The sequence below is a fragment of the Tauraco erythrolophus genome, chromosome 9 (genome assembly GCF_009769465.1).
Source record: "Tauraco erythrolophus isolate bTauEry1 chromosome 9, bTauEry1.pri, whole genome shotgun sequence".
NCBI classification, from domain to species: Eukaryota; Metazoa; Chordata; class Aves; order Musophagiformes; family Musophagidae; genus Tauraco; species Tauraco erythrolophus.
Window position 1 is genome coordinate 17,279,303 of NC_141473.1, and position 24,254 is coordinate 17,303,556.

Genomic DNA, 24,254 nt, shown 5'->3' on the forward strand with positions numbered 1-24,254 from the left:
GGTCTTAATTGTCTTAAAATATTTGCTTAGTTATTTATGTTCACTGTATTGATTTTCTTTATTCTGTTGATGCTGCAAAATATCTCAGCTTTCATTTTGTGTAGAGAAAAAATAATAAGCAGTATTTCTAACTTCACTCTCTTAAATTGTGACTTAGAATTTGGAGTTTTATTCCATATATAGAAGAATGTAGTCTTTTCTCTTTATTCTGAGTTTTTATGGCTTTTGTGGGGAAACAAATCTTTGATTTCAAGCAGTGAAAAAAAATTTTGTGTTTAGACGTTTTGGGGAGTGGAGAATTTGTACTGTGACTTAAGAAAAGCACTTAGGACTTGTATCTTGAAAGCAGGAGGAAATAAGTTTTATATATATGTAAACATAAAATTTCCTCTCTTGCCTGGATTTTTTTGTGACAAATGATTCTAGACATATTTTTGACAATACAGGGCTTTGTGAGTTTAAAATGCCCAGGGTCTTGTCACAACATTACTCCTTCCACATTCCTTATGCTTCAGTTTATAGAAGAATTACCAGTACTCAACCTCTGAGAAAGGAACTGGGAAGATTCCTTTGACAGAATTGGAATATTTTGTGTGTGACTTGGGAGAAGACCGTCCTAAATTTCCATTGGCATTCTGAATGTTGGTTTAGCTTATACTAATAATAAATCCATAGCTGTTCTGATAAACAGAGCAGAGGTTCCCACCACCAACCCCCTGCCTTTCCTTTTTCTTGATTTAAAAAGCCTGCTTTGAGGGTTTGAATAGAGATGAGCTTGAAGTCTGTAACCGAATATAAACAATTGGATAGTAAGGGACGGAAAACTTACTGTATCCCTTTGGTTTTTCAGCTTCAACTATTTTATCTTTTATGATATAAAGCTGTTAAAAAGGAAATTGGCCATAAATGGAGATTTCTGAGCACTTTAAGCAATGTTACCCTTAAGACTGAGTATTTGATATACCTTGCAGCAGAAGGATTATTTCAGCCTCATAGCATGTTCCTAATGTTTGTGAAGGTTTCGGATAACTCAGATTCCAATTTAATATGCCTAGCCAGCCTCTGTTACCGTACTTCCATGCACTCAGAATGCGTAAGTCTTCAAAATACTAAAGACTGAGTTGTGATCTGAACCTTATGTAGCCTGTAAAAATGAACATAATGATACAAACCACTAAATGGAAGGCACCTTACTTAAAATTCCATATTTGACAAATAAAGCTACCTTGGAGTTGAATATTGTTTTCAGATTTAAAATGTTTCTGCCAGAGGGTCCTCTGCCTCTTCTGAGAGTAACTGCATGGTATTACTGCTTTAATGCCCACCTCCACACACATAAAGTTCTCTCAGCATTCCTTTTGAATAATATTAACTGATTAAAGGTGAAGCTGGTATGATATAAAGTGTTTGTTAAAATATCCTTTGTCTTAACACTGGTAGAGTAAGATTGGTAGCTGATGATTCATAGTTAAATATATGAAATGTGGAACAACATGGATTATTTAGTATTTATTCACTTGGATAGCCTCTTCCTCCAAATCCTTCCTTGATTACACTTTCTTCATTATCCTAAGCAGAAATTATTTGGGTAAGCGAACATACCCCAAAGCTAGCCTCTTCATGTATTTTTTTAATTCAATCCTGCTACAAAAGTTGGTTGTACCCTCCTTTGGGACTTTACTTATTTCCTCCCCTCTTATCAGAGGATGTGGTTACATGTTGCTCACAGGTGCTTTAGAGAACCCAGGTGAGAATTCTCATGTTCTACTGAATTCTGTTGAGATCTGGTTTGTGTGAACTGTGCTGCAGATTCAGGGCCAGAGGCATTAACTCTTGAGAAGAAAAGATAGCGAGCATGAAGAGTTCTCAGGGGAGCTGCCTCTGCAGAAGTAACTAGTAAAGGCTCCCATTTGGTAAAGCTTTGCTTTTCAAGACACATAATTCAGGTCTAGTTTAAATATTATTGCAAGCAGTAGGCAAGCCTTTATTTATGTTGAGCATAGTGAACAATTTAATGTCTTTAGATGTGTTTTGTACAGGTAACTACAAGAGAAAAAGGATTATTTTCTTTTTTTCTTACCTTATTTTTCTCTCTTAGACCTCTTCTATTTATTATTTAATACTAAATTAATATTTGTTTTGCTCTTAGACCTCTATTTTATTTAATAAATAAATACATTTAATGTTTTAATCTCTTGTTTAATTCAACGTAACAATGTATTCTCCTAGTACTCTCTTTTTAATAAGAAAACAGTGTATTTGATGGTAGTCTACAAAGGCAGGACTACATTGCTAGCCAATAGGCTTATTATATTGAAACATGTTAAATTACAGTGTACTTTGAAGATATCAAGCAGATAGACACAGTCTTACTGCAAGTTTTTTGTCATCGAATTTATATAACATGATCTCATGACCTTAATGTTAAGTTCCTGAAGACCTCAGATCATCTAAAATAGTTTTAGAAGTCAGTTATTTCTTTCCTAACTATGGAATTTCAGGGCCTTGCAAATATCAGTCTATGTAACACTTCTTCGGTGGGAGAGCGTGTGTGATTATAACTATTTGTGCAACACTGGACTCCATATCCTATCCCACCTAGAGGAGTTCTGGATCTGGCCACAGGCCTCAGGTGTCTCCCGATAAATGACCCTGTATTTTGGTGGCATTGGAGAAAGGAAGAGAAGAGAGATTAAATGCTTAAGATAAATTGGCTATCTTTTATTGATACCTTGTAAGAAGACTAGAGTACATCTAGCTGTTGTATTTCTTTTTTTGTTTTGTTCCTTTCTTGGCCTTCCTTTTCAATGCTGGGTGTAAAGAGAATAAACTTCCAGTATTCTGAGTCCTTTTATTTATTGTGATGCCATTTTGTTTTACTTTCTTGTCTTTGTTGTGCAGGAATTGCTTTGAGTGATTATGCATCTACTGTCTCTTTATTGTGCGGTGTCTGTCCTAGCATTAGAATTATTTAAAGCATCATTTATTGTAATTGCTGACACTGCAAATTATTTTCGAAATTCTTTTATTTATTTTTATTAGTGTCAAATAGTTACAAGAACAGATATTTATTATACCTTGCCCTTTTCTGTCTTGTTTTGCAGCCGTCTTATGTTTGGATTCTGTCCTGATTGACTGCCATGGAAGTGTCTTCTTTGATGCTCCAAAAGCTGAAGGTAAACTAATATATTGTGTGCTCTGCGTTTATTTCTTTTGGGAGGAAGTGGAGAAGAAAGCAAATATCTTACCTTTTGTTTTTGGTTTCTTTTCTTATTTAGAATCTTGTGATAGATTTTATTTAGCTCCTGAAATTGAAGAAGAGGATGTGGATACTGAGAAGGTAATGTGGTACCTTATGCAGGTTGCGATACATTTTATCAAAGGACAGTTCTATCTCTTGGCTTTTTGAAGAAGAAAGCTGAACTCTTCTAAGATGCTGATAATACTTCTTATTTCTCCCAATATTTCTTGATTGTCTGTGGTTTTTTATACGTTGATCTCCCATAAAATTAGTTGCTTCTAAAAAATAACTTTGCCTTCCAAAATTTTTGTAATAGCTGCCAAAAATCTGTTGTTCAATAGTTTTCCATAAGGCTTAATTACTTTCAGTTTGTTAGCAGTAAGACACACTTTATTTTTGTGTTCTGGAGGCCACGCTAAGATCAGTAGTTTAGACTATTTAGGCTAAAGCCCAGGCATTAGCCTCGCTTGTAGTATTGAATAAAAATATCACTAATAGTGTATTTTTACTATGGGAACACTATGAATTATGTTTCATACCAATACGGTTTTCCTAGAGCTTTTTGCTGTAGGTATAAGCCATAAGGAGCTCTCAGACCAAAGATGATAAAAATGTTAATAAATAGCAGGCATTTGTCTCCACTGCAACTGCATCTGAATTGCAGACTGTACCAAAGTAATCTTAAGAGTCGGGAAAACAGAATTTATGGTACCTTCCTATTATGTAACAAGAAAAGAGGTTAGCTAATATGTACCTTGTACCCCATGAGTCCTTTAAAATTAGACAAAATAGTAATGAATCAGATTTTTAATAAAGGTGGGTTTTTTCTATTAAAGAGAGTTTGACTTTCTGTAAAATTATCTGTAACTAGAAAATGTTTATCTATCTTCTTTAAAACTGCTCTTTTTAACAACTTTGATCCAACATGCAAGTTTTTCAAAGGCTTCAGAAGCTTAAACTAACCCTGAAATATAATACAGCAGCTTCACCATACAGTAGAAGTTAATAATCCTAAAGTCATTTTGCTTTATTCTTTTTCTTTAGAAAATCTGAAGTAATCTTTTTTCTTTGTTTTTCTACAACATTATATATCGAATAAGCTGACCTGTTTTTTTTTTTTCTTTTTCCTGATATTTGTATAATTTTTTGGTTGTTAGAATTATATTATGGCAATCTACATGACTGTATAGTGCCAGTCATGATAACTATACTACCTCAGTAAGAGGAACTTTTTTGAAGGATATGCTGGATTGGATGGCAAGTTTTTCCTAAATAAATATTTAGGTTAAAATAGTGATCCCATTGACTTCTGGGAATTCTGAGCCTGAGGGGAAGAAATTATTTTTTACTTTAGTGAAGCTGCTCTCTCATATTTCAAATATTTTTATACCTATTGGTAGCTTATGCACAACTGTTCAAATGCTTCACAGGTTATTTTCTTTATAGTGAGCTTCCCTGTTACGTTGTGTTCATTGCTGTTCCCTTTACTCAAAAGAGTGCTAGAAAATATTGTTTTATAGGACCACGTTATTTAGTACTGTGCTTAGGTTTCAGTCCCTTGAGTCTTTTTAATATCTTTCAGAGGCCATGTGAAGAAGCACAGTGCTTTACGTTTGCCAAAATTGCATTTGTAGTGCATGCTAACATATGTAAACTAAGCATTAATTAGATTAAATCTGGCTCTGTCTGACAATTGTAATTCTTCCAATAAAACAAGAGAGCTTGTGAAAATCAAGTACTTTTCAAGGTCCCCTCATCATGGCAACGTCAATTGGTCTAGCTGCAGGTAGCGCAATAATTGCTGAAATAAATACACAGTACCTCAGTCTTCTGATAGCTGTAATCTCTGTAAAACATGACTTGTACTGGCTAGCTTGTAATTACTGCATGCCCTTTACTTCCTGAATTGTCATGACTCTTTTTAAGTAAATTGTGGCTGGCCAGGTTTTATGGTAGAACTCGAAGGCTTGCAGCAATCTAAGTTTTTACACGATAAAGGAATTCTTAAAAATGGTTCTAAAAATACTTTTTCCTAAGTAATTTCCTAGACAAAGGATGAGACAAGTTACATCTGTTGCTCCAACAGTAGTAACTTAGCTGCTATTATTGGCGCTGCGTGTGTAACAGCTAGTTTTTGAAATGAACTGGGATTTTTATCAGCATCTTCAAAAGCCAAATGCGATCTGTACTTTGGAAGCTCTAGTCATTTTTTTTTTTTTACATCAAATGAGGGGAATTTTTGGATAATTTGATTAAACTGGTTTCAAAGTGAAAGCTTGTTTTAGTCTGTTTACATCTTTCCTGTCTTTTATGTTATACCAATAGGTCTGCATTTACGGTGTTGCTGCAGTTTTGTGGATGGCTGCAAAACACAGTGTTCCACCAAGTCACAAACTAGCATTACCAAGAAAATTTAAAAAACTTCTTCTGGATATGGCAAGAAAAAACCCTGAAGAAAGACCTTCTCTAGCTGATGCAATTAAGGTTACTAGATTAAAGCAATTTTATGTAAAATTTATGTGTGCTAAAGTCTCATTTTAGTGATTTGAATATCAAAATATTAATTTATTTTTGGTAATAGACTGATATCTAATTAAATTATAACCAGTCACTTTGGGGTTTGTTTTTTAAACTCTAGGGACACAGAGGGGTGTGTTTTTAATTTATATTGAAATTGTCAATAAGGTACTTGGAATGGGTTCATAAGACTTCCTAAACTTAGATTCCGTCTAATTGGCTGTCCTTCCTTTGTCCTTGTCCAAGAATACCTTGATTGAAAACTTATTTACTGACTGAATTTTTTTTCCCCCTAGACATGTAGTCATTATTTACTTGAACAAGGTATAAACAGCAAAAATATTTTGGCATTGTTGAATAAATCTGTCTTTAAGGTAGGAGTACCACCTTTTTTAATTCTATATGTTTTTTCAATTAATTCTATAAATTATATTCCAGTCAGATTTTTGGTCCCTGCAAGTATAGTTAAATTTGTTCTCTTTTTTTAAAAAAAAAAAAAAATTAAGTAGTCTTTAAGTATTGCTTTTTTTTTGTACGTCTTACTGTTGGAATGCTCACTCTGCAAATTTTGGTGCCCTGACTCCACAATCTACATGAGTGAGAGCTCAGAAATAAGAAGAACCAGTGACTTAATTTAATAATCTCTCTTTCATTTACCACCACTCTTATCTGAATGGAAGACATTAATATGTAATGGACTCAGTGTTTGGTCAATCCATGAAACTGACTTTGTTCAAAACTTTGATTACCTAGAAGTTCTGATTTGAAACTGAGGCTTATCAAGATTTCCAAACAGTTCTACCAGTCCTTAGAGTTTCTTGTGTCATTTGTTTTAAATCTCCACCTTGGCATGACTAGGTTGCTGCTTTGCGGATTACAGAAATTGAAAATCCTAAAACTCTAGGTTTTGGAGCTAGATAGTGGGTTTTTTTTTTTTGAAGTAATGTGCTGAGCAGAATTTTTAAAAAAAAAAAAGAAAATGCTAATAAATTCAGTTTGGACTTTAATTTTTATTGCCAGGCTGTTGAGGAAGAAGTAATCTTTTCTCATCATGTTGCTTTTGAATTTAAAGATGAAAGCCATGAACTGTACCCTTCAGAGTCAAGTCTAGGTAAGCAATCAAACTCTTTGACGCTTACATTTTTTTAATATTCTCTAGATCAGTTCTCCATGTAAGATTTTTTTCTATTTAAATTTATTGTTATTTACCTTGCATTTATATTTTACGTATTGTTCACTTTTCTGACTGTGTTTTTGTTTTTAGGATTTGTGCCTATTACCAGTGAAAGTAAACTTGTAGCAGTGAAAGGACCAGTACCATGCCAGACTTCTCCAAATCGTGAGAAAGCTACTTTACCTGTTGCATTTACCTCTCCTGCAACTCACTTTAAGCCTATTATTCTGCAACAAAATGCAAATGTAACAAAGTTAGTATATCCTAAAGCAGAATAAGTTAAACCTAAAACTTCTTTGTTAAATATATTGCAATTGTCCTTAAAAAAAAAAAATGTGTTCCGTTTCAGAGAAGTTCACACACCAGTTTCTGAAAAACACATCAACCACGAGAAACCAGGACATAGTAAAGACTCTAAAAGCTATGCTACTGAGGACACAGATGTTGAAACTGCACCTGAAATACCTGAGTGTGATTTACAAGTTCCAGGCCACTCATCTCACATATCTTCAGAAGAGCAAAAGTCAGGCAATGCATTTACTTCTGTAGTCACATTACCATCACCATCTGATTCCTCACATATTCTACAGGAAAAGAGCACTTTATCTGAGGTTCCTTCAAGCTCCTTAGCTTGCCCTACATCTCCTAATTTTCTTCATATAAATAACATCATTCTCAAACAGGACTCAGAGAAAAGAGTTTTGACATTTGTGCCAGTACATTTAGCTGTATCAGAGCAAATACCAAATAAACCTCTTCGTTCAAGAATTGCTTATGATTGCTATCATAGTTTGCCAGTGCTACTAACAAGTACTATTGCAAGTTGTAAAATGAGCACGCAAACAGAAAATGATGCCTCCCTTTGCAAAGTGCAAAACTGCGAGACTACTAGTACACAGAATAAGTTTGATAAAAGTAACCCAGTTATTCAGACCAACTGCCAAGATATTGAGTGTGCTACCGGTGCAGACAGCATTTTCACTGAAGAACACACACCGTGTTCCTCAGTGAATGAAGACAATTCTCAGCTCTTTGATGTTGAAGTCCTGACCCAGCAGAACAGCACAAGTGACTTTTTACTACAGAAAGTGGTTCATCTTATACAAGAGGAGTTTGCATTTGATGGCTATCTAGAGAATGGAGTTGAAGTTTTCGATATGGGTATGTACATTTTCTTCTGTATATTATCATCGATGTGTAAGAATATTGTAAGTAATGTCTTTTTTCTCTCTTTTTTTTGTTTGTTTGTTTTTTGTTTTTTTAAATAAGGTAACTTCATTTTAAACTTAAAAGAAATTAAGTTTGATATGTTCTCTAACACAATTTGTGAGAAGTTTTGTGACCTCTACTGGGATGAAAAATTACTGGAGAATCTCTATCAGGTAGTGAATGGAGAAAGACCTTCACATTTATGGTAAGTGTTTTTGAACTTTTTCCTTCTTACGGTTTAATTTAATGCTTTTTGCCCTACTTCCTAAAAGGAGGAAAGGATATGCTGCTTCTCTTCAGGTATCTTTACTTGTTTCCTGTCAACTGTTTATTTCTCAGTCTATGAGATACTTCAAGGCCTTCCCCATAGCAAATAGTGTTTAATGGCTTAGCAGAAAATATTTTCTTTTAAACTTGTCTATACCTCCATCTTAGGATAGCTGAATAATGGAAACGTAAATCTGATGAATATTGTTTTCAACCATTGATGGAGAGCTTCATAGTCTTGTTAGAAAGAGGCTGTTCAATCAGAACTGAAATATGTTGTTCTTACTGTTCAGTTTGCTTATTTTGTTTGGGTTTAGTTCTTTATACATCCTTTTTTTCTGTTTACACCTAAGAACAAGGAAATTAGTTTAGCTTTGCTAGATATGGTTTACTTAACTGATTTAGTTTGACTCAATGTTCCTCCTGGCAATCTTTTGTAAGTAGCCTGTTAAGTGAGAAAACAACAGATTGATTTCTCATTTTTGCTATTTCATCTTCAATGACATATTTACCTGAAAAATAATAAAAAACTTTTTTGTTTTACTGCAGCCTCCAAATGTAGCATACTTGTAAAAACTTCTTACTGAAGGCCATTGTAAACAGCAATCAATTTGTAGGTGGAAGTTATGTATGTTTTCTTTGTCTTTTGTGGTCTGGAACTACAAATTGGAAGTTTTGACAAAGAAGCTTGGTAGATACGATCTAGAAAAACTTCAGTGTTAAAAGATGTATTATCCCTGCAGCAAGTTTCAGAGAATAGACTACAACTTCCAGATATTAGACCCTGACATGCTAGCCTATTTCCCATTTGTATTGGGATATTTAAGGAGCCATTGAAAACTGGTTGGAGGTTAGGCTCTTAATTCTCCAGAGTTGAATGTTATGATAGGAGAAACTTGAGCTGTTGCAGCTGAATAACTGACACATATGAAGAGGTCATCCTCTATATGAACTTTTGCTGCAAAGTAAAGTTTTTGAAAGTGGGAGTGAGAAGAAAATCATCATTTATTATCCAGTATAAAAATACATGTCTAGCCTTTAGATTGCACTCAAGAACTGCCTCAGAATATCTCTGAGACACTGCTTACTTAACGTTCTTTAGACAAAGAATATAGCAGTTGTTAATTGTTACCTTCTTTGACTTGAAATTATTATTATTGTTATTAGAGATGACTTTAGAGTAAGACTGTTATCCAGAGGTTGAATCCTGAGTAAAAAACCCATTACAGTAATTTGCAGTCTAAGTTATGCCTGTAGTTAGCCTTCTGTCTGTATGTGTTCTGATACTTCTATTGGATTTTTGCCAAATGGTGTAAAGGAAAATCTCTGTATCTTACTAAGTGTGCTTTAATGTCAATTTGAACATTATTTTTTTCTTGTAAAATAACAACTGAAGCTGATCATGCAAATTTCAGGAGGTAGATAAATGCTAAGAAACCCTTCACTTACATGGTGGAGTCATTTGTAAGATCTGATTTTAATGATACAAATATAAAAGTATATGAAACAGTAATTTTCCCTAATCATCTTGTATTTTCAGCATAACTGGAACAGATGATTCAAAGTGTGGCACGGTATTCCAAGATCTGAAGAAATCTGATAGTTTTTTGGCAAGCAGTGATCAGATAGAGGGTGAGAAGAAAATTCGTGTTTCTAGATCTTTGTGTGCTACGAATCTATCAATGATACAAGGTTTGAGAGATTAGCACTTTTGAGTGTGTCTTCAGGAAAACACTCACCTTAGCACTTAGAACATTATCAGTGCCTTGGGGACCTGTTGTCTTTTATATGAAGCTTACAAATGACCACATGTCATTGAGTGGGGAGCCTGTTTCATTTACTTTTATTTACACAGATGTGTCTGTTGGAAAACTCCCCAAATCTTAACTGCTACATGTGGTTTTCTTGTGTTCATCCAGTAGATGTTCTAGTGGCATGCTTTGAAGTAGGGAGAGGGAAGGGGAAGAGGCATACTGAGTCAGCTCCACCCAACACAGCAAATTTAGCTAGGCAGAGAGGACAGGTTTAGAAAATGCTTATGACTCCTTAGGTCTTACTGAAGAAGTTGGAAGATTGATTGAAGGATGACTGTGCAGCAGATCTGGTCCTTCTTTGTTCACTTATCAGAATTAAAACAAAACTAGGCAGTAAAATAAATAAAATGTATTTTAAATAAAAAAATGGTATTGTCAATAAAATAATTTACAAATTCTGGGGAAGAGAATTGTACAGAAATCTAGAAACTGAATTGCTTTTAGATTTAAATGGACCTTTTTAACTGTTCAATAAAAGGGTTTTCACAAACAGGTAAGAAAGAAGAGTCTTTATCTCTCTCCTAGGAATTCCTCCACTTCCATATTGTATCCACTGAAGTGCCTTTTTAAAGATAGATAGCAAAATGAACAGTGGGTCAAATGATTTGTTAGTCAAGATAGTTTTGCCTTTTGATCACAAACTTGGTTACAGGACACCACTTCAGGGCAGTCATTGAGGTTATATTAGTGGATTGTTTATTTGTAGTGGGTTTTACATTTTTTCCTGGCATGTTTTGTGATTGAAGGTTTAGAAAATACTCCATCTTTCAGTAACTGAATTCAAAACTGAGGTGGGACTGGTAAATCCCATTATTACAACAAAACCATTACCCTTTCTAGGCTTGGTGTGTTCATGGACAGCTTGTATTTGATTGCTGTTATATCAATACTTAATTTTTTTAAGATAGTTTAGCCGAGTTTCAGCATGTAAGCTTAGTTATTTCTCTGTTTTAAGCAAAGTTAAACTGTGTTCTTTACAGAACAACTTGTACCCCTACATTGTAAACTTTTATGGCAAAACGTAAGTTTATAAGTTTGCACTTGGCTACTGTCATTCTATGTTACAGTTTTCAATTTTGGCTTAGACTTATTGCAGATGTAGAGCCAGACTTTCCCATGGGCTATGTGATTTCTTTGCACCAGTAATTTAGGTCCATTTGAGTCCAAGGTGGCATATCTAAGCCATGGAGGGTTGCTCAAGTGAAAAGCGAGAGAGACTTCTGGCAGGTGTAAAAGCTCCTGTCAGCATCATACCAATCTTTGACTGTCGCCTCAGTCCCTCAAGGTTGATAGTAGCCGTTACAACTGCAAAGAAGTCCCACCATAGCTCAAGAGAGTGAGTCCTACAGGAGTAGAAAGTTTAACGTCTGTGTCCCCTTTGGCTTTATGAAGTATTCTTGCCCTCTATATATGGAATACAAGCTTCAAGACTTGTGGATGAAAAAAATCTCAAGAGCTAAGCTTTTTACTAATGTGTGCACTGGTCTGACATGTTTAACTTTTGTTTTAAAGCTTCTGTACTATACTTTGTTGAAATACTTGTTGTATATGCACAGAACATATTTCTCGTTTTCAGAAATATATTGAGCAAAGCTTATTAGTTCTGAAATGTCTTTAACCTTGATCATTTTACAATGTTTATTTGAGAAAAATAACAACCTGATCTAGTTGGAGATATCCCTGTTCCTTGCAGGGGGGTTGGACTAGATGACCTTTGAAGGTCCCTTCCAGCCCTAACGATTCTATGATTCTATGATTCTAAAAGAAAGCACAAAGACAAAATAAGCATCTAGTGCTACTGTTGGGGGGCGTAGGTAGTCTCATAACTGTATTTTGTGTGTGCAGTGTTTAAGTTCAACGAAGCATGCATCACAGCACATGACCATTATTTCTTTCGTCCCCATACACCTTCTTTAGGAGAAGGGGAAGCAACCTTTGATGTGAAGGCTGAGCCTATGATAAATACATCATTAGCTGAAATGGATTTTGATGAGTCACCTTCGGATAATTTCAAAAAAGATTTGAGGCTGCAGAATACTATCCCTATAGAAAAAAAGGGGCAATGTTTACAAAGCAACGGCTGTTGTATTGGTCCAGGCTTTGCAGAAGAAAATATAGAGCCAGAGGAAGAGACCATAATAAAGATAGCTGGAAACAGCTGCTTTGTGTCTCCCAATCTACCTGACTTTCACAGCTGTAGTCCTGGTTGGAGCAGTGCATTTTATGGAGCTGAATGTTTTGATTCAGAAGTTCATTGTTACATGAAAAACCTTGGAAAACAGAAATCAAGTGAGTCACAAAATATAGATGCTAAAAAAGTGGTGAGTACATTGATTTAAAATCATTAAGATACCTCTTTACTTGCTGGTTAAAAGTATGATAATATTTATTGTATTATAGTGAGTTGAAACTCCCTTTCTTCCTTTGAATACTGACTCTTAAGTGTTCTAAAATCCTCAAAATTTGTGATGTCTTATCAATAAAGCATGGTAAGGGTAGTATTCCAAAATAAAGAGCACTGACATGAACTTGGTAGTCACTGACCCATCTTCTCTTTCTGAAGTTGACTGGAAAAGTACTGTCTGCATATGCGCCAACCACGTGGTGGTAATCATATAGAAAATACCTAAGAATGGCTGTGACTGGTGTGTATCACAAGCCCTCAGGAGGTCCTCCTTGTCTAGTTTGTGTATCCCTATCTTTTCTGCCGGATACATTTTTAACAAAGATGAATCAGGGTTTGCACTGCCTTTGTGGATTTCCTTGCTGTGGACAGTTAGTTGCATTTGTTGCTTTATTTTTAAAGTGAGCTCAACAAAGTAGAGCTGAACACCTGAGAACATGATCTAGACTTCTTTGTTTCCAGGTAGCCAGCTTAAATCCCAAAGGATCTATTTACATTCATTTTTTTTAAGCACTGTGACCTCACTTCAGTTTTCAGTAAAAAAACATAACTATTTCTGTTACTAGGCAAGTTAAAGCCTGAATCGCTAAGGATGTTCTACTTTTTTTTGCTCTTTAATGTTCAGATGTAAGTCTATAGGAGAAAATAGCACAAGAAACTTGACCTACTATTGGTTTATGTAAAAATAAATACATAAACATTTTTTAAAAAAGAAAAAAATTTTCAATATAGTCACTCTCAAAAATTTCCATCTACTCAAAAATTCCTATTTCTAATCCTATAGGGCTGTTTAATCCTACGTAAACTTGCCACTTAGAGAAAAATGGGCTTGCATAATCTCCCTTATTTGAAGCACTAATTCTTGACTGAAGAACAGATGTTCACAAGTAAAAAGTTTTCATAAGCATCTAAATACATTTTTCTGTTTCAACAGAAAGTCTTTTTTACTTCAAGATTTTACAGACTATTCAGCAATTTAGTTTGATTCAAAAGGATGAATTATCTTCTGAATTCTTGGCAATTGTTTTCCCTATTTAACAGGCATACAATAAAAATCACAGAATCACAGAATGTTAGGGATTGGAAGGGACCTCAAAGGATCCTCTAGTCCAATCCCCCTGCCGGAGCAAGATTTATGTTGCTGACATTCTGCTTTGAAATTTGCTTATGAAATTGATGCATACTATTATACGTTGCTACTGTATGTATAAATGCATAAGAACTTGGCTAACCCGACAATCATACAGGAGACTGGGGTGAAAATAGTCATGAGGTATCTCTGTAGAAAATTATATTGTGTTCGTGCCCAGTACATTGTACTGGAGGAAGATTACTATTGATACAAAGTGCAATTCATTCAGTTTAGCAATTAGTAAACAGTTCATTTAGAGAGCAAGAGAACACACATTCCAATAGTGAAAAAATGCATTCTACTCTGAGGATAAGTGAACTAATCTTCCTTGTGTTATCTGAAATTAGTGTGAAATCTGAATAGCTGGACAAAAATTAGGCTCTAATCTTATTCTGTCCCAGTAATGCCGAAATAATGTATGTCATCTGGACTGCATATGAGGCCAGGTGGACAAACAAGAATAAAATAATTATTTGCAGACAATAGAAGCTTGGTATGGTATATAAATAGTCTTTACTAATTTGTGAAAGATCTTTGTGTACAAGTTACAAGGAATACAATTATAAACTGTCATCTTCAATTATGAAGTCAAATTCAGTTTATATTCCACCATTTTCTTCAGAGAGGAAGGTTAACGGAAGATTAAATACTCTTGTACAGCACAGAAATGTTTCAAATGCATTGCGAAAGAAAAGTTAATTTTCACAAAAAAGCATGTATGTGCAGGTACATATATTCTCTATTGTACACTTTATATATAAAAGTCTTGGTATACTAAAATATTCAGGATTATAATCTTAAAAATATTTTTAATAATATCGTATAGTATTTGTATTTTTTATTAAAAATTATTTTGAAGTGTCTTGTCACTACAAATTCAACAAAAGATACTTCAACATATCAGTTACTTTTTGATCTCGTGACTATTTTGATTTCTTTCACTACTGCAGCATCAATAACTGTAATTTTTCTGCTGGCATTACTACAACACTGACTTTTGTGAAACTCAGCTTCCTTCAAATGTGTTTAAAATAAAAACTTACAGAATCATAATGCTCCAGTTGCTGCAATCTTGAACATTTAACCTGAGCAAAGAAAGCCTTCCTAAAATCCTCCCGTTTTTCCAAACTCTCCAGTCATGGCAATTTCTGAAATAAACTAGTGGCAATATCTTTGAAACAAGATGAAGTGTTGCGCGTTTTAACTGGTCAATATATAGAAGAAAGAGAAAAAATATGAAACTGGAATTTATTTTTCTGCTATTGCAGCAGTCAGGAGACGATGATTCTTAGCTGTAAGGCAGTCAATTATCAAAACGTAGATGATAAGCAGCTCTGCCCAGCTTCTTTCTGCTGTCTCTGCTGCCCAATTCATCAAACCAAACACTACAAATAAGCTGTGAAAATGTATAGCCCGATTTTAATCTTTATACCAGCAGCTGACAAAGACCAGTTCATATCTCATTTTGAACAATACAGATGTTGCTGCTACTGTTGATAGAGGTAGGACTTAATATTTATAAGTCCTTGTGTATTGTTGTGCTTGGATGTAGCCAGCAGCTTTATTTGTACAGCAAAGTGTTTTCAGCCAGTTTTATTCAATAATATGAACCTTTACATGTGTTATACTTGGAGTATATGTTATTTAGAAAACAAATGTGGTCGTTAATCATTGGCATTTACGAGGTATTAACACTGTTAATGTGTAAACAATTAATAAGAGCTATTCAAATTTCAAGGGAATTATGCACTCTCTGAACCAAAAGACTGAGAGAATAAAAATAGGCTCAATGTGAAAATTAACATGAGTTTTCTGCCAAAGTAGCAGCTCAGAAAAGTTAATTATTGTAGCTGCCAACTTCTCACTGTAAAACCTAGTGGAGAAAATGTGTCCCATATCCAGTCCAGGACAACTACGAAGTCCAAAGTAAGGCTTGTAAATGGCTGTTTCAAGCAGGAAGGTGGTTTGAGTTGCTGGAGTAAAGTTGTGCCTCTCTTGCAAGGTAGAGCTGTTTGCCTCCACCCTGTCCTTCCTTGTTTAAATCATCTGTTAATCAGTTTTATTTCAGAAACCAGTTCCTTGATTAGCTATAGTCTCGTTTTCGTTGTCTGGTAAGGATTGCATCAACCTACTTTTTGCCTCAGGTCTCTGACAGATTTTTAAAAAGTCAGCAATAAAGTTGAGCTGATTCTACGGCTTTGCTGTACAGTGTGCTAAAGCAGTGTTTAGGAGTTGCTATTTCAAGGAGTGAATGTTTAAAGATAGACATTTGAGCTTGACTACATTTGTCCTGATTTAGTGGCACGATCCTTTCATAGGGATAGGTCAGCTTGGTCGGTTCAAGTCTAGTCTACGACTGGAACCGAGTACTGAATTGAGAGTCTCACCAAACAACAAATTGCAGTTTTGGAGATGTACATCTCAATAATACACTTACCTCTCCAATGAAAGTATTCATATGACTCAAATGTTTCTTTATTCACCTTCTAAAACTAAATGCAATTATATTTATTTTGTCTCTTTTAAATTTTGTGTACCTGTAAATAGGTTTGAGGACATTATGATTATATTTATGACAGAATTAGATATTCTGCCATACAAATAATTAACTTTTCTAGTTTTCTACTGGAACCTGTTGGATATTGTCTGCAGCTTAGATAGGTTGTGATTTAATAACATGCAAAAAGTAAAACATTTGTTATGTGATGAACAGTAATAACAGTAGGATTAATCAAGCTTTTATGATTTTTAAAAAAATGGTAATAGGTACTCTTCTGGTTGGAAGGAAGGTGAAATAGGTAGCATAAAAAATAAAATATTTATGGATCAAAGTGACACTTTAAATGTCATTAAAATAATTAATGCTTTGCTGCGTAGGTGCTTATCAGATGGTTCATTGCCATTCTTAAGGTCAGCAAAGGTTAATCTACATTTGCTTGCCTAATGACTAACTTTTCTAAGTGTATGTCCCCTGCCTCACATCACCTGTCGTCCAGGAGCTGCTGATTTTGCACCTTCATACAGAGAGCATCCAGGGAAACCCAACCAACTTGTTGCAGCAGCGCAAGAAAAGGAGGCAGCCACCAGGGCTGCAGTTTCTCTGGGACAACGTCCAAGTCTGCCCTCACAAAAAGAGCAGCTTTTTTTCTGTAGTCTAATAAACTGGGTGCAATGCTCTTGCAGCCCCAAGCCTTTGTCCTTACCTTTTGCCCTTTTCCCCTTTGCCCACACTAGGTTTCAGTTATCCCTCAGATCTTGTAAGCTACTTGGAAGACTCTCCACCAAACTTCAGTCCACCCAAGCTGTGACTAGGAGGTTTCTAGTGCAAATTTTGCATGTTCCAGCCACAGTTTTCCCTTTCCCATTCCTTTTCTCTTTTCCTTCTGCCAATATTCTGCATCCTTTGGTGGAGCCACTTTTGAGCATTTAAAAAACGCTTCAAGGACAGATTGGAATTTGCAATTTTCCCAAATAAACAGAATCACTCTATCATTACTTTCTTCCCTAGACTAAGGGATGTTCTATAGAAAAATGTCCTGACAACTTAAACATACTTCAGAGGCAGCAGAACAATTGAATGTATAGCTTCATCAAAAGTGTTTATATTCTAGACCTACTTAATATGGAAGATATTGTGGAATAGACTGGGAATTTGCTGCTGACTTCATTGCTACTCACCTGAAATTATTTAGGGGACAAACCACTTCTGTCCATAGGATTCCAGATGTCAGAAAATGACCACTCTTTCTGATTCCCTTTCTGTGCATTTACTATCCTCTCTTAATCAACTTGATCTCACTTTAATTGGTGAAACAAAACCAAACCTTTAAGGAAAAGCAAGCAGTTTCCAATTCAGAATCCGGATACTAGCTTTTCTGTGCTTTCACTATCCTCTATGTGATGCCTATGTAGTGGTAAGTCTTTTAAAAATCCACAGGGCTTTTTGTGACTCTTGCTGCTAATGAACTATGTTGTTAAACCTTTTGAGCTTTTCTGAAAAACAGTGACAGGTTTTGTCAAACTCAAATTAATTTCTAGTAAGTCCATCCCATTAAAGCTAACCTATTTACCAATCTGTTGTTTGATATGTTAGCTCTAAGCTATGTGTTTTCTGATCACTGCTTGTGGGAGTTCTGTCTGTGGCATTCAGTGAACTTACTCCATTTAAAATGCTGTTTCATGTAACTGGGCCACTGGTAGTTAGCTTAGGACCCAAGTGCAAAAGCCACTGTTTCTATAAAGCACAACACATCATGTTTGTTGTTTCATAATAAATCAGAAGCTGAACCCAAAGTGAATGGCCCATTTTCATTGGTTGGTAAAATAATTAAACCTTTGATATGCAAACAAATATAAATGTTTACATTAAATTTTATATTATTGAGAATTTTATATTATTTTGTTTTATCCATTGCTCTAAGTTAGATAATTATACAGAAATTTAGTTTATTTTTTCAATTATGTAAAATGCATAAATATAAAATATGTAAGCTGAACTTAAAAATTGATATGTCCTTTATTTAACGAGCAGCTCTCCTATCTGCCTTCTGACCTTGTATAATATAACATAATTGTACTTGTTTGGAAACCATTGCTTTCAGTCAAACATTCAGTTCTTGCTGCAAATATAGGTCAGCTGCTTAACAGCTTTCTGGGGTCTGCACTGATTCTGGAATCCATCACTTTTAATTCTGGATTACTTCTGAGTGTGACTTCTAAAAATGCTGCTAAGAACAACAAGATAAGTTCAATTATAACTAAAGGCATATCTATATAAATGGATTCAGGCAAACTTCAGTGAGGTCTCATCATACACAAACCAGCTCCAGTTCTTAAGTTGTAGAACTGTGGCATAACTAATGCTTTTCTGGGGACAGATGATACCTGCTGTATCTTACCTATAAGCGTAGGTATGAAATGTAGTTTTTCCTAGTTAATATCATATTCTTGTCTGTTTGGATATTCTATTTCTTGTACAAAATAATTCTCTTATAAAACTTCAGTTTCCTACTAGAACCTTGCATTTACTATTCTCATCAGAATCCTTCTCTTTAAATAGGAGCTAGAACAATTGCTAATGATGGAGACAAAAAATTACAGAAAGACCATAAAGTTTTACCAGAAACTATTGCAGAAAGAAAGAAGAAGCAAGGGTAAGATTACAGCAACTTGACAGTGATGAAATGAGCATGTAGTATTTTAAGGGCCTTTTTCCATAAATCAGAATCATTGACGTTCTTATGTTGTATGTTTTAAATCTGAAGGTCCTGAAACTAAGTCAATGTTACCCAAATTGAGAGGACAGCTACAGGAGATGAAGTCGAAAGTACAGTTTCTTGAACTGGTGAAGAAATATGTGCAGGCAAGTCAGGCTTAATTTTGCTTGTGCTGAATTTGTCATTTTGTTACTGCATCAGTGTAGTTGTCTGATCAAGTCAGTGTATGAAATGTGCAATATTTTGTGTCAAAATGCCAAATTAAGTGAGATGTAAAAGAATTATTAAAAGCAATTGATACTAGTGTTGTTTAAAAAGGAAAAAAACAATTGTATGAAATGCAATTTGGCTTTAAGTTGAGGTGACTGCGTTTTGTGTGGATTTTTCTCTTTATTTTCCTATGTTTTATTTTTTCATGGCTTTGCATCTTTGAGCAGATCATGTATGCAGAGCAGTGGGGTGTGGAATCCTGTGTGCTGCCTACAGTCATTCATAATGGGAGAACTGACACCATGGATGTGGCACCTATGGATGAGTCATCGTTGCTTCTTTACTATAATACAGAGAAACACCAATGTAATAATCAAAATGGAATGAGAGTTCTGCAGGCTGGTACACCGCTTGGTTTAATGGCTTATTTGTATTCTAGGTATAGTATATTTTGCACAGCCTTGATTGGGAGTGGGTTGAGGCATAGTTGCTAATTCAGGAAAAAGTAGTCTCCATGATAAATCCTAGTTACTCAATATTGTATAAATTCTCCTCTCTCGTATCAAGTTTAGTGTTGTTTCTGTGAACACTTATTTACAGAAATGGGCATGGAAATGGCAAAAGACAGTCTAAATTTGGATTTGACTAAAAATCAAAGCATTTGGTAATAAATCAGAAACTACTAACTTTAAACTTTTTTAGCCTTTCCTTATTTGAGGTTTTGCTCTGATAGTTGCCATGGAATCAAGACTTTACGTTACTGACAGCAGTATAACAATTCGTCAGAACATATAATTTGATAATTCTTACTAAATAGAGTCTGGATGTGAAAACGTATAGGTTCTGTTTTACAGATTATTGCCCTAGTCCTTGGGACTGATCTAGATGCAGGTTTATCTCAGGGCTTAAATGGGGACAAAGATGTCCTTTAACCTTCAGCTAGGATGAGTGCAGTGTTGTTTTAAGGTACCTGAGCTGTAATAATATTGTCATGGTTTAGCCTGGCCAGCAACTAAATGCCAAGCCGCTTGCTCACCTTCCCCCACCCCCAGGGGATGGGGAAGAGAATTGAAAGGGAAAAGGGAACCAGACTCGTGGGTTGAAATAAGAACAATTTAATAATAATAATATAGGAATATATATATGTGTGTAATGATAATAATAATACATACAAACAAGTGATGCACAGTGTAATTGCTCATGACCTGCTGACTAACGCTTGTCCCATCCCAGTAAACGATCTCAAAACAGGTAAGTCCCAACACTGCAATCCTGGACAAGCAAGAGGCCCAAAAAGAGAATGAAAGAGAGAGAGAGCACTCCAGAGTCTGAGAGGGAGAGTCCCCAGAAGAGCAAAAGCCCTTCTTTCTGGTCAGCCCTCATCCATATACTGGGCATGACACTGCATGATATGGAATACTTCATTGGCCGATTTAGCTGTGAATCTTAAGTCTAAGTTCAAATCGTAAGGGGAGTTGTGGGCTCTTTGTCCCAGCCATGCTCCCCCACCAGCCTGTTGTTGCCAGCACACTGGCAAAAACATGAGAAGCTGAAAAGTCCTTGAGGTCTCAGTGCCAAGTATAAACATCAGTGCACTATCGACTTTCTTCTCATAATGAATCTTGAACTAGAACCAAAACACAGAGCTCTTCTAGCTGCTGAAAAGAAGAACTGACTCTGTCCCAGACAAAACCAAGACAAATATGAAGAATGGAAACTGCCTGAGAGACTCCATCAGATTTCGCCACTGTAGGAGGAGCAACTTCCTCTCAGCTACTTCTCCCAGCTCGTCCTCAGACCCAGTTACTTTCCTGAGTGCTGCTTTTCCTGGTAGTTAATATTTTGCACAAAGTGAACAAATTGTTTTGGAATCAGAGCTTCCATATTCATTAAACCCAAGCTTCCATGGTTAGCTGTAAGACATCAAGGAGACATGACTGTGTTAAGACCTTGAGAGTGTGTGTGTTTATGTATATAAAAAAAATAAAATGTAGTCATTTTTCATGTGTGTATAATAAGTATATTCTGTTGTTAAAGCAGCTACTGCTCCAATTAGAGCTACAGAAAATATTTCCTTGCTTAAAATATCTACTTTTTATGCTGTTGTTTATAATAAGAATCTTTTAAAACAATATCAAGGGAGATGACAGAAAAAAAGAAAATTAAATATGTTCTTCCATACTATTTAGAATGTAACTTAATAACAAAAATGTCAATGTGGTTCTTGATAAAATTGCAAGTAGGTAAACTTTTTTTAAAACAGATTATGCTTTCAGTGTTGGCAATCACAATATTTGATGTGTAAAAATAACATAAAAAGGAATCAAGGTTTTATGTAGAGCTTGAGAATTTAAAATCACTATTAATTTGTGGTATTTTGTGGATTTTTTTGCTGTTGCTGTACTCTAATGCAAGAAGAAATTGTATTCTTGCTTGTCTGAAGTTTTTCTTGTATTTCACAGAAACGCATTTTTAGAAGGTTATGTACAGCAGTTTCTCTACACATTTCGCTATTTCTGCACACAAGAAGAATTTTTACAGTTTCTTCTTGATAGAATCAGCAGCTCTTTATCCAGGTACAGTAATTTCTTGTGAAAAACATTATCAAAGCCCAATTGACTTCCAGTCCCAATGGCAAATAGCTGTTTCTGAAAAGAACTGCTTAATTAAATTGCATTTTGATGTTTGTTTTTGTAAAACTCTCTTGACAAGTGAAACTAGAGCAAGTGCTATATTTGACAATGCGCTTACTACTTTTCTTCTAAAACTGAGTCTTAATTTGCCAGTTGTTGTGATGGATTGTAAGTACAACCACAGCTTTGTTTCTGTAGAACCATGGATTCTAGAGACATGAAACGTAAGAGTTTAAGTTAGTACAGTAAATACCAAATAATACTTGTGGTTTTTTCAATGCTTATTTTTAAATTGGAATTGAATATCAATTTTGCTGAAATAAGTGCCTTTTTCTTCTCACCAGTGCAAGCCTGGATCCTTCCACATCACTTACTAAAATATGTAACCGCAGTTTCTACATCCTGCAGGCTTGGATTGAAGACTGCTATAGTGTAGACTTTGCAACAAATACTGATCTTTTGTGTACCCTGAAAGAATTTATTTCTTCCAAGGTAAGTCAGAATTTCAGTAGAAGCTTTAAGGAAAAAAAGTAAATTGAAGTCAGTTATGATATATGTAAGATTGTTATTACAAAAACCTGTCCTAATAACAATTAAAGTAAAAGAAAAATAATGTGATCTTTGACAGCTATGTTCAGTATGTCTGGTTTTCAGACAGACATGAATCTTACGTCCTGCTTGTAATTTATGGGAAGTTGGGTTCAATATTCTGTTAATGTGTTTTGCATTTACAGGTTGCTCCATTAAATGGCTATGGTGAGCGCTTGCTGTCATTGCTTGAGGATGCTTCTGCTGGAAAAATTGACAATGCTCATCAGTGCTCCAGTGTGGACAACTGTGAAGAGGAGGGCGAGGGGGACAGAAAAACATTACATTCTCTATGTAAAAAGCTCTCAGAAGATGTTTCCAGAAAGGCATGTCTTTTCTTCAGACTGCAGTATATGGAACGCCTTTCTATATATTATTTTCTGACAAAAACTAGAGTATCCAGCTTAGGGTCTACACCTTGATATAGTAAAATTTAAGTACTTGCATTTTACATTTTCTTTTTAAAATATCTAAGGCCTAAACTTTTTCTGCTTGAACTCCAAAGATTGTAGCAAAAACTTTTCTGAACTTTTGTCTGTATGTACTGGTTCATATAGTATGCTAGTGAAAGTAACCCCAGAAGCTGGAGCATACTGTAGGCTTTTTCTGAAAAAAAAAGATCTCTCTGCAGAGTGATAAAAATGACGCATGGAAGTCAAATGTATCAATAATGTGCATGTTGAATTTAGAATCAGCCTCTTGATAAGGGTGCAGAATTCCATGGAGTATAATGGAAATTCAACGAATAAAGGGCAAGCAGAATAGAGAAAACATGGACTTCTTTTATTGTCACTGCATCATAATGATACTGGAAGGTGGAAGAAGGGAAAAGAATGAAAAAAAAAAAATATTGCTTTGGAAAGCACTGTTTGATTCTCACCAAAAAGAGTACAAGAAATAGAAAGAGATAGTAAGAAGTAAAACATCAAATATGAAACTTCAGAATATAAACTATTTTGTGGCAGCAAGCTTGAATAGACAGAAGTTTAAATTGTTGATTGAGATCCTGGTAACCTCCTGCTCAGACTCATCAACTGTGTTTACTATATTAGCTTAAAATAACAATGTTGAATAAACCAATTAGTATGTGGCTAACCTTGAAGATTCGCTGAAGAGTTTTGCACCCACAAAGGTGTTTCTCTAACAGAACATTCTAGAAAGTTAGATCAAGGGGAGATGTATTTACATTTTTTTTTTTCTACAGAACTTTAACTGGAAGCTTTCCAAAGGTATGGGACCAATTACACAATATCAGAGAGAGCGACTGCACACTATTTCATCAGTTTTGCCAAAGCCATGCTATAGCAGTTTTACAGAAGAATTCCCAGTCTCCTTTGCTAAAGCAGATGAAGTAGGACCATATCTCTTAATAGAATACAGTGCACAACAGCTTTGTTGTCAGCTGACATTACTGCAACAGGTACAAAGGGCTAGGTTTACTTGGAAGTACAAATAATCTGTCTTCTTACTTTATGTTCAGCTTACTTTCTCTACCATTTCTCAACCTTATTGCAAGCTTATTTCAATAAACTTCAATAAGCTTCAAACAAACTTCATAAGACCTTGAATTAAAATAATCTGTTTTTTTCTTGAAATCTCTACAGTAAAATTTAGAATGGTTAATTCTATTCTTAGGCTGTGATCCCTCTGATAAATTTGCCGAAGGCGGAGGAGGGAGGGAAAAGTTCTGTCATTTTTATCCCCAAGCATTTTAGAAAACTGCTAGATCTAACAACAGATATGTCTTGCTCTTTTTGTTTAGGAAGTATTTCATAAATGTCATCCAGTACACTTTCTAAATTCAAGAGCACTTGGTGTTAAAGACAAATGTGTTGCTGTCCAAAAGTAA

General features: G+C 35.1%; 1 protein-coding gene across 1 annotated transcript in view; it reads left to right on the top strand.

Moving 5' to 3' along the window:
* The window catches only part of KNDC1 (kinase non-catalytic C-lobe domain containing 1), a 62,872-nt gene extending 38,618 nt beyond the window's left edge, over nucleotides 1-24,254 (top strand). The window contains exons 8-24 of the mRNA XM_086616595.1: nucleotides 3,105-3,176; nucleotides 3,279-3,340; nucleotides 5,567-5,725; nucleotides 6,055-6,132; nucleotides 6,779-6,869; nucleotides 7,023-7,185; nucleotides 7,282-8,093; nucleotides 8,202-8,346; nucleotides 9,949-10,040; nucleotides 12,140-12,543; nucleotides 18,818-18,911; nucleotides 19,023-19,120; nucleotides 19,412-19,623; nucleotides 21,647-21,760; nucleotides 22,162-22,309; nucleotides 22,552-22,735; nucleotides 24,172-24,254. Coding sequence (XP_086472721.1) covers nucleotides 3,105-3,176; nucleotides 3,279-3,340; nucleotides 5,567-5,725; nucleotides 6,055-6,132; nucleotides 6,779-6,869; nucleotides 7,023-7,185; nucleotides 7,282-8,093; nucleotides 8,202-8,346; nucleotides 9,949-10,040; nucleotides 12,140-12,543; nucleotides 18,818-18,911; nucleotides 19,023-19,120; nucleotides 19,412-19,623; nucleotides 21,647-21,760; nucleotides 22,162-22,309; nucleotides 22,552-22,735; nucleotides 24,172-24,254 — 3,011 coding nt within the window. The remainder of the gene's footprint in view (nucleotides 1-3,104; nucleotides 3,177-3,278; nucleotides 3,341-5,566; nucleotides 5,726-6,054; nucleotides 6,133-6,778; nucleotides 6,870-7,022; nucleotides 7,186-7,281; nucleotides 8,094-8,201; nucleotides 8,347-9,948; nucleotides 10,041-12,139; nucleotides 12,544-18,817; nucleotides 18,912-19,022; nucleotides 19,121-19,411; nucleotides 19,624-21,646; nucleotides 21,761-22,161; nucleotides 22,310-22,551; nucleotides 22,736-24,171) is intronic.